Genomic DNA, 9,569 nt, shown 5'->3' with positions numbered 1-9,569 from the left:
CCCCCCCCCAAGCATACAAACGCGTGTGTGAGTATGATGCTCATCATGGATAGAGTTAGAGAGGCCGCTGCAATGAGAAGACACCTCGAGCATCAGCGTTGTGCGTTGACTTGTAGAATTTATTAATTCATTCCCACGTCTCCTTGCTGCCGCGCAGGGCTCACGAGTGGCGGGTGCAGCGGACAGTGGAGGAGGAGAGCGGGTTGGACAACATCTTTGTTGTCCTCGTGCCTGCAGGGACGCTCTGCCACACTTCTTCATGCCTCATCTTCCACCTTTGGCTGAGTCGCTAGCTGTTATCGTCGACACCTCTCACTTGCACATTCTTGTTCTTTAATTACTCACTATCCTTTCGCCTTCCCAGCTTCTCTAGCTGTTTCGCTCTTCTCCCTTCATCCATCTCTACACGTACGCTTGAGTACACTGCAACGTAGACATACATGCAGGCACCCCCCCCCCCACACACACTACCTTCTCCTCGCATCAGATACGCACCGATCCCTAATTCGGCCACCACTTAACTTCCCCCTCTCTTCCAGTTCTCCTCGCTTTGCATCCGTTCTCACTCACTGTTTTTCTAGTACTCTGCCTTCCTCCTCTGCAAACTCCCTACTGCTGCGCGTGCCTGCCTGTCTTCACCCAGACCTCTTCTGTGTCGCCATGTCAAACGAACCATCCCAGGAGAACTCTGTCGAGACCGCCCTGAGCCGTCTCGGCCGCAACCCATCTGAGCAACACGGCTTCATCAACTGTCCCATCTATCGCGGTTCCACTGTTCTATACAATAGCGTCGATGACGCATTCAATCGCCGTGGTACGTACTGGTACGGCACCGCTGGAAACCCCATCGTGACGAACCTGCAGAAAGCCTGGACGGCGCTCACTGGCAGTGCCGGAAGTTTTATCCTGTCATCTGGCATGCAGGCGATAGCGTACGCGCTGCTGGGGACTGCGAACAGCGGTGACAATATTCTTGTGGCGGACGCAGTGTACTTGCCCACTCGCGAGTTGTGCGACAACTTCTTGGTGACCAAGGGCATCACCACGACATACTACGACCCCTGTATCACGGCAGACGAGTTGCGTGAGCTGCTCTGCAAGAAGCCCAATACCACCGTGCTCTTCATGGAGTCACCGGGTTCGCAGACCTTTGAGGTGCAGGACGTGCCGACCATCTGTGCCGTGGCACGCGAATTCAACGTGACGACGATCATCGACAACACTTGGGCTACCCCCATCTTCTTTGGCGCACACAGCAAGGGGTGCGACATATCCGTGGAGGCGGGCACCAAATACGTCGGCGGCCACTCGGACATGCTGCTGGGTCTTATCTCAGCCAACGAGACCTGGTACCCGAAGCTGAAGCGTGTGATGAGCCTCTTCCAGTCGGTTCCCGGCAACGAGGACTGTTTCCTGGCCTTACGTGGGCTTCGCACTATGTACATCCGCCTTAAGGAGGCTGAGAAGCGCGCGCTTGAGATAGCGAGCTTTATGAAGAGCCGCAAGGAGGTGCTCAAGGTGCTGCACCCGGCGTTCCCTGACTGTCGTGGCCACGAGGTCTGGAAGCGCGACTTCACCGGCTCGTCCGGCGTCTTCTCGATCGTGTTGCTTCCCAAGTACACACTGGAGGATGTGACACGGATGATCGAGAGCTACAAGCTTTTCGGCATAGGCTTTTCATGGGGCGGCTTCGAGAGTCTTGCGGTGGTTTTCGACTGCACCAAGTACCGCACGGCAACCACCTTTTCGCCTGGAGGTATCCTCATCCGTTTCCAGATCGGCCTCGAGAGCGTGGATGACCTGAAGCAGGACCTCGGCCAGGGTTTTGACAAGCTGTGCCAGGAGTCGATGGACCCCTAAGCGGGTAGATCCTGTCAGGGGATTGGTAGGGGGGGAGGTGAGCTCGTTCACCGCTGCCCCCTCTCCGCCTTTTCGCTACTGCGAACGTGACTGCGCTTGCGTTAGCATGAGCGCGAGTGCGGTGAGCTGCTGCTGGCATTCTCTCTTCGCTTTTCTCTCTCGCTGTCTCTGCCTTGTGTGCTGCCGTGGTGTAGCCTGCGCTGCGTTCCTCCTCCCCTTTCTTCCGTACACCGCCGCCACCACAGTCCGCTACACAGGTGTGCATATCAGAGATCTGATTTGGATGTATGGGTGTAAGACGTGTGTCAGTGCATCTCCCCCTGTGTGTGTGTGTGTGTGGGTGGTCGCAGTACATGGCGTAAGGCAAGACAAGAAAAAAGGCGGCAAAAAGCGAGGGACTGCGGGCCGAGTGTGCGTGTATGTGTGTGCATCCGAGGGACCGGTGATGCATGCAGATCCGACCGCTCTCATCAGCAGATACGCCCACCTCCTCGTTCTCTTCCGCTCTCCCGTTTCAAAGCGAAACGAGAAGCGGTACCGAGCGCCGAGCCAGTCAGAAGAAGAAAGAAGAAGGACGACTGAGATTAACAAAGACAAAGTGGACTTGTTCGACACGCATGTTGTAGGCAGAAGGCAGTTCACCCGAGAAGGCCACAGAAACGTAGGTTAAAGAGAGGGCCCCGTCTCATAGGTGTTATTGATCTGCCGGACAGGGTGCGGCAGTGCACAAGCAGCTCAAGCATTGTACTTCACTACCATCACCGCCGCCTTCAGTCTTTTTTTTTTTGAAGAATAAGAAGACGCAGCAAAGCAACCAGCGGAAAAGATGCCTCATCATCTTTGCCTTGAGCTGCTCTTGTTTTGTTCGCTCTCTGTGCAACCACTTCTATCCTTCAATGTTTCTTGAAAAATGTTTTTCATTGTGTTCCCCTTTGCTGTAGCTCGTCAGGTGATGTGGCGTCCGTGCGGAACGTGTACGACACGCACCGCTTCTCCCTAACCACGTCCCTTTCCTTCACTAGGTAGTAGAAAGAAGGACGGGGCACATGCTTTAGTGAAGGCAACGATCAAATTCAACGGAGGCCAGCCCCTTTCGCCAACACGGCTGTTTTTGAGAAAAAACGTGGCGCGCTCTTTTCTTTTCTGTGCGTTCGATTCTTCCTTCCCGCCTACCTGTTTGCTTCTCACTGGTGGGTTGTACCGCAGCAACAGGCAGTTTGACCACCGCACGCGCACGCACATGCAGTGCGAATGCATCGCTTCTGTTTCCCTGTCCTCCCTTCCCTCCTTTCCCTCTCTCTTTGCGTACTTTTTTTTTTGACTCTTCTTTGGATGGCAACCGGGTGCCTTGAGCCCCGCAAAACGACTTTGGTGATTTGCTTCCCTCGCGCGACCCCCAGCGCCTTTGACCGTGCGTGATCTCTTTGTTTCCTACTCTGTTCAAATTTCGCCGGTCTCTTTCCTTCCCCTGTTTCTTGTGCCGCTTCGAGCGTCACACCATGCACTGCGCGAGCGGTCTAGGAGCATTAGGTTGTGAGTGCAGGGAGAGAGGTGGGGGGAGGGGGAAAGAAGGAGTGAGAGAGAGAGAGACCGTCTGTAGAGGCGTGAAACGAGCCCTCCTCTAAGCTAGTCGTACGGAGGAGGAGGGGGGGGAGACGACGACTGCGAACGTGTGTGCCTTCTTTTCACAAGTCGCATTGTGCGCTTGATTTCCTTTGCGGTTGTGTGCACACCTTCCCCTCCGTTGTTCTCTGTGCTTCTCTGTATTCCTCCTACAGAGATCCCGTACGCTGTGCACGCCGCCTCTGTTCCTCTTCCTTCCCCCTGTTTGCCCTTTCCCATGAAGGCCTCCTTGTGCTGCGCCACCTCTCTTTCTCTTCCACCCTATCTCCGCCCCTAGGCACAGAGAGAGAGAGCGGTAGGTAGAAGGGAAGGGGAGAGCGACTGCACTTCACCCCCACTCCGCGTTCTTTCTTTTCCACCGCACTCTCCCTGTCGTAGCCCTGCTTCTCCGCAACTTTGTGTGTGTGTGTGTGTGTGTGTGACAACACCCTCTTTCTGTGCTTCCGTTTCCTTCCTCCCTTTCAAACCTTGAGACGTTCTGGTAGCCTGAGACACGCCCTCACCAGTACACTAATGCACAGAGTTACACCACCACCCATGACGCGCACATGTACCTCGAACTCGCACACTTTTTCCCCTCCCCTTCCCCCCTCTCTCTCTTCTCTCCCTCTTTTTTGCTTTCCTATCGTACTTTTCGTGAATCCATTTTCGCGCCTTGCCCCCCCTTTTTTCTCTCGTTAAGTTTTGCTCTCTGTCTTGTGTGCGTGCCTGCCCGCGGACTTCTGGGGTACTCAACGCATCTCTGGCCTCGAAATCTATCAGACAGAGGCTAGTCTTCTCCTTATCCTTTCTCTTTCTCTTTTCGTTCTGGCTCACGCCTGTTGATCCTCTCCTTTCTCTTCTCGTGCGTCTCCACGACGTTATCCTCTCACCCAGCGCTTCTTCATCGTTTATTTTTGTGGTGAGGTGGTAGGAGGAAGAGAAGAGCAACGAGGGCTGCTTTGGCAATCGTTGGCTTGGCCAACGCGCTCACACACGCAAAGGGACACTACAGGTACCGTGGCCACACAACCTTCACACAAACTTGTTGGAAAGAAGGAAGGAAAAATCATTGAGAACGCTTCAGACGCAGAGGTCATGTTTTTGCTGACTTCACACCGCACTTCCGCTGCTCATGCCCTCCATGTCTCTTTTTTACCTTTTCCTCACCGCTGGCAGGAGGGAGTGCCTGTATGCGTGCGCATGACGCATGCTTCCACTGCTTTTCGTGGGTTACCCTCTTTACACTGCGCTTGCACGCGCCGGCTCTCTACTTTCGTTGTTCTCGTTCGTGACGGGCCGCTGCTCCTCTTCGTTTCTTCCTTTTCTTCTTTACGTTTGATGCTTCTTCGCTCTCGCTGCGCACGCCGTCTTCTCGCACTCGCGTTTTTTTTTGTTTATTCGCTTCTTTTGCTGATGGGTGGCCAGTCCGTTGGCTGAGCGTGGCGATATCTCGCTGTGTGTGTGTGCGTTTTGTCTTCTGTTCTGTTCTGTTGGGCTGCCACTTCTCTCTCTCCCTCTTGCACGTTAGTGCTCTTCTTTCTCCTATCCTTTTCCCACGCGTGGTGGATACGTTCACGTGCACGTTCGTCTCCTCTATATCGCCATTGAGTTTTCTAAAATTCGCCCCCCCGCCCATATTTCACTGACTTTGACAAGAGCAAATAATACAAAAATAAAAAGAGAATAAATGCGAGCGCATCTGTCAAAAGAGAGGCACTCGGTGGGTTTTTTTTTTTCACATCAGTGCTCGCCATGCATAAAAGGGCCTCTGAACTCCCTTCCCCCTTCTCATACCGCGTGTCGCCTCTTGGCTTGTGTATACAGCGCCTTTTTTCTATTGTACTACGCATGCATACATGCACGAGACTCCATATAATCTTCTTTCTGAGAAGAGGCAGGGTAGCGCAAACGCTAATACGAACAACACACCAGTGACGTTGGATTTGGAGAGACGACTAGCAAGAGGGAAGAGGAGGTCTCAGCAGTGAGTGCGTGACTAACTACGGCTACAAGGTGGTGCCCATGAAGTCACCGGCCTTTCGCTTCAAAGCGGTGGCTTTCCACATATGAGCACCTCGCTCGGTTTTTAAGAAGAGGGGTAGAAAGACAAACCTTGATCGGCCCATTCACTACATGGCGCGCGCTAGTACAGATGATGATATGGCTATACGTGTGGACATTCTCACCGGACGCAACACACTGTTTTGTTTGAATCCTCGATGCTCCGGTATTTCTTCCGCTTTTCTCACCTCCCGCTTTCTCCGCCCCCCCCCCCCCCTCCCCCTCTTTCTCTTCGCACGCACCTGTGCATCGACTTGGATCACAACTATCGACATCAGTCTCCATTTCTTTGCTGCTGTTGTGGCAGGACTCGTCTCTCCCTGTGCCGACTTCGTAGCCCCTCCTTCCAGTTCCTGTCGTCGTTCTTAGAGCTAGCGAAGAGAATAATTTTTTTTTGTTTCTTTCACTTGTGCTCACGCCTCACATTTTCCTTAGCAAAGCAGCAACTGAAGCTTCGTGCACACTTCCTCCTCGTGTCCTTTTGTTCTCGCAGGCAGAAGCCGGCCGCCCTTGATCACCCTAACTTTATTCGTGAAGAGTATCACTACCGATTTCATCTTTGCTTTATCTTTCTCTCTTTCACTCCCCTTACTGTAAGTCTCAAGAAGGAGCATTCGTGCATTCAGTGGTGCGGGTGCCCATACTCGCTCTTGAGCGATTTACCTCCACATGCAATCGTCTCTTTGTTTCGTAAAGCTATGGTCTACTCTTATTTCGCTTGCGTAGGTACACCTTCAATTTAGCTCCATACCCAACCTCCTTCTCTCTACACACCCTCTCTTCTATCGCTGGCTTTCGTGCGTGCTGTTGTTGTTGCTGCTGCTGCCTGTGTGAGAGTCCCGGCATTTCTCTCACTCGCTCTCCGATTCTTCTTTAGTTTTTCCTTCGTAGCACAGTTCAGTCTTGTGAAGCCCATTCCCTCTCGTGCTTCTCCGCTTTGCGTTTCTTTGCCGCTAAAGAGGAGAGCGCGCACAGGCCTACGCACGCGTAGGGGTTTTCTCTCTCGATCTCCGAGTAGATCCACCGCAGTGGAAACATCCTCTCTTTCTCTGTGGCTCCCTCGTGGCATCTCGCCGAAGAATTTTTTCTGCTCGGGTCTATGGTCCCCCTCACACTCTCTCTTTACCCCGTCTCCGCTGTAATGCTTCGTCGCGCGTACACACCTACGGCGTGCGCAACCGGCGTACTCGGCTCCGTCGTTGGTACCCCCGAGGCATCCTCCTCGTGCTTTGTCGCTGCCTACAGCGCGGCGGGCCGAACTGGGCTTGTGATGCACACCCCCAAGGCGGATGTTCAGATGGGCCGCTTCAACTTTATGGAGCAGTACAATGAGTTCCGCAACCGCTCCGGTCGTGCGCCGGACTACTATGTAGACAAGTACCGCAAGACGTACTGGCGCGTGGACGAGTACATTCGCCGCTCTGAGAACTACATCCAGTCACTGGGCTTCTTCTACCTACCCACACTGGAGTTTCCGTGGTACAAGGGCTGCATGCCGCTCATGTCATCATATCAGATACGCGTGCACTACAGCCGCCACCACCGTACCTACGTTGAGAAGCTTAATCAACTCATCGAGGGCACACCCCTGTACGGGATGGAGCTAGACGCGCTGATTGTGAAGAGCGCTAACGACAGTCAGCTGAAGGGCGTCTACAACAACGCCGCGCAGCACTATAATCACTCCTTCTTCTGGAAGTGCATTCAGCCGTACGGCAGCAACATCCCGCCGGACCTGTCCGCTGCGGTCTCTGCTCAGTACGGCTCCGTCGAGAACTTCGAGAAGCAGTTCATTACTGCAGCCCAGAACCTCTTTGGCAGCGGTTGGGTCTACTGGGTGTACGACAAGAAGGCTTGCGCCTTCGACATCATCTCCTACAGCAACGCCGGCTGCCCGCTGACGAACTACGAGTACACGCCACTGCTGTGTGTCGATGTGTGGGAGCATGCGTATTACATCGACTACGAGAACAAGCGTCCCGAGTACCTTTCCAAGTACTTTGATGTAGTGGACTGGCACTGGGCTGAGCGCCACTGGAAGCGCGCCACTGGCCAGGCGTACTATGAGATGAAGTTCTGGTAAGGGATCTCATGGGTGGAGGACTGGCTTGCCGCGTGGGCGATCGCGCGTGACCTTGTCAGCAACTTGCCCCCTTCCCCCAACGGCGCTTTTTCTTTTGTTTCCACCGTTGCCGACATCGCGCGTGCGTATGTTTGTGCGGCCTCGATCGCGTACGCTTTTTGGCGCCACAGCTGCGTGGCCCTCTCTCCATGCCTTTTTTTTTTGGCGCCAGTATCCAAGTCAGCACTTCTATCTTCGCTTTTTTTTTCCATTCTTTGCTCAGTCTCTTTTCCTGTTGTATTCCCTTGCGGTGTTGTGTGTATGCGCATGTATGCCTCCTGCGTGCCGCCTCTGCTGTCTCTCTCTCTCTGTTGGAGTGTAGCTGACCCGCTGTTTATCTCGCGCACTTCCCCATCTCTGCATGTTTACACCTCCGTCGGTGTCTTCTTTTCGTTTGTTCATCGCCCAGTGTATCATCGAGAGGCAACCACGAAGCTCAAGAGGCCAATGGAAAGGAATGACACAAAGAGGGGGGCGCGAGAGGGGGAAAGGCACACAGGTGCAGTCGTATGCGAGTTGCCGCAGCCGACAGTGGCTCATGGCGACTCACGCCTCAAGGAGCCAAAGGCGTGTGTGTTGCCGCACTCAAGCCGGAGTGTATCTCTTGTGGAGTGGGAAATGGTTAGAAATGCGTCTCTTTGGCAGTACCACCGACTTCAAAACGAATGGCGTCGCTGCAACAGAATTCCTGGGCCTGCGCACCTCTCTCACTTACTCACCCACGCACCCTGTGAGCACATTCTGCGTGATAGCGAGGTGTGCAAGCGTGTATGTATGTGTGCGTGTTCTCTCTCGTGTCTCTTCCTTCCATTTTGTTCCCCTTTTTGGTTTTCACCCCCCCCCCCTCAAGCTCAACGCTGGCGTACGCCAACTAACTATTTTTCCCCTCTTCCTCTTGCAGTCATCCTCCTCCCTTCCCGGACGCGTGCATACCCACACCTATACCCACACGCACGTCAACAACATCTCCACTTGAGGTGGTGCGTGTGCGCTCACACTTGCGTATCCGCACCACAGAAAGGAGGCATCAGCCATCATCCATTCCATTCCTTCTCTATACCTCCTTTTCTTCCTAAAACTATCCCTTCCCCTCTGTAGCCACTTTCCCACGCTTTCTGTGCTGAGGTGCGCTGCCGGTGTGCGGCCCTTCTTGCGCGGCGGCATTGACAACGCTCTTTTTTGCGTCCAAAAGAGGGAAGTCGGCAGCTGTAGAGCAAAGGGGCTGTCAACGTGGCTGCGCTTCTCGAGACACGCCTGCTTGGTAGTAGCAGCAGCAGCAGCCAGACGAAGAGTCGCTTTTATATACGTAGCGACATACCCCTGATACGGCGATAGCGAGAGAGAGAGAAAGAAAGGCCGAGTGTAGATAGAGGACGAATCAGAATTACACATTTCCCTACACACGTGGCACATCACCAACAGTCGTCGTGACCCTCCTTCCTTTTCAAACGCTACGCCCTCCCCTTGCATCTTCCATCCCTCATCCCGCGTTTCCGAGTAGCAAAACGAGATCCGTCCTCGACGCCGCTGTTGGCGCTTACTCTTTTTTTGTCGTTTGTTTGTTTTTCGTCTTTCTCTTCTACTGTCCACACCACTCGGAGCGTTGTGTGTGTGCGCGCGTGTTCTTTTCAGCTTTCTGTCTCTCTGTTCAGCAATCTTTGGCTCGCTGCTTTTCCATTTTGCCGCTATTTTGTGCTCTAAGGGAGGTGAGCAGCTCTAGTGTGCCTTCTCTTCCCCTCTCTCGTTCTCAGTCTCTGAGGCTGTTGTTCTCTTTCTAGTGTAGTGAGGCTCGGGTATACTTGTGTGTCTTTGACGTATGCAATCTGACGTCTACCGCAGTGTCATCAGAGCGAGAATAAACCTCAGCTAGAGGCTTCAGTTTACTCAGCATACACCCACATACACACAGTCACGAAGGGTA

General features: G+C 53.7%; 2 protein-coding genes across 2 annotated transcripts; both read left to right on the top strand.

The window, feature by feature from the left end:
* Positions 1-660: 660 nt before the first annotated feature.
* Positions 661-1,860, top strand: CD (cystathionine beta-lyase, putative; the record flags this gene model as incomplete). The annotated part of the gene is made up of 1 exon (XM_010703661.1): positions 661-1,860. One exon carries the CDS (start codon positions 661-663, stop codon positions 1,858-1,860), a length of 1,200 nt encoding a protein of 399 aa, XP_010701963.1.
* A 4,936-nt stretch (positions 1,861-6,796) lies between these two features.
* Positions 6,797-7,609, top strand: LPMP_322770 (superoxide dismutase, putative; the record flags this gene model as incomplete). The annotated part of the gene is made up of 1 exon (XM_010703660.1): positions 6,797-7,609. One exon carries the CDS (start codon positions 6,797-6,799, stop codon positions 7,607-7,609), a length of 813 nt encoding a protein of 270 aa, XP_010701962.1.
* Positions 7,610-9,569: the final 1,960 nt, after the last annotated feature.

The sequence above is a fragment of the Leishmania panamensis genome, assembly GCF_000755165.1.
Source record: "Leishmania panamensis strain MHOM/PA/94/PSC-1 chromosome 32 sequence".
In the NCBI taxonomy this organism is placed as follows: Eukaryota; Euglenozoa; class Kinetoplastea; order Trypanosomatida; family Trypanosomatidae; genus Leishmania; species Leishmania panamensis.
This window is presented reverse-complemented; position numbering and strand designations above follow the sequence as displayed.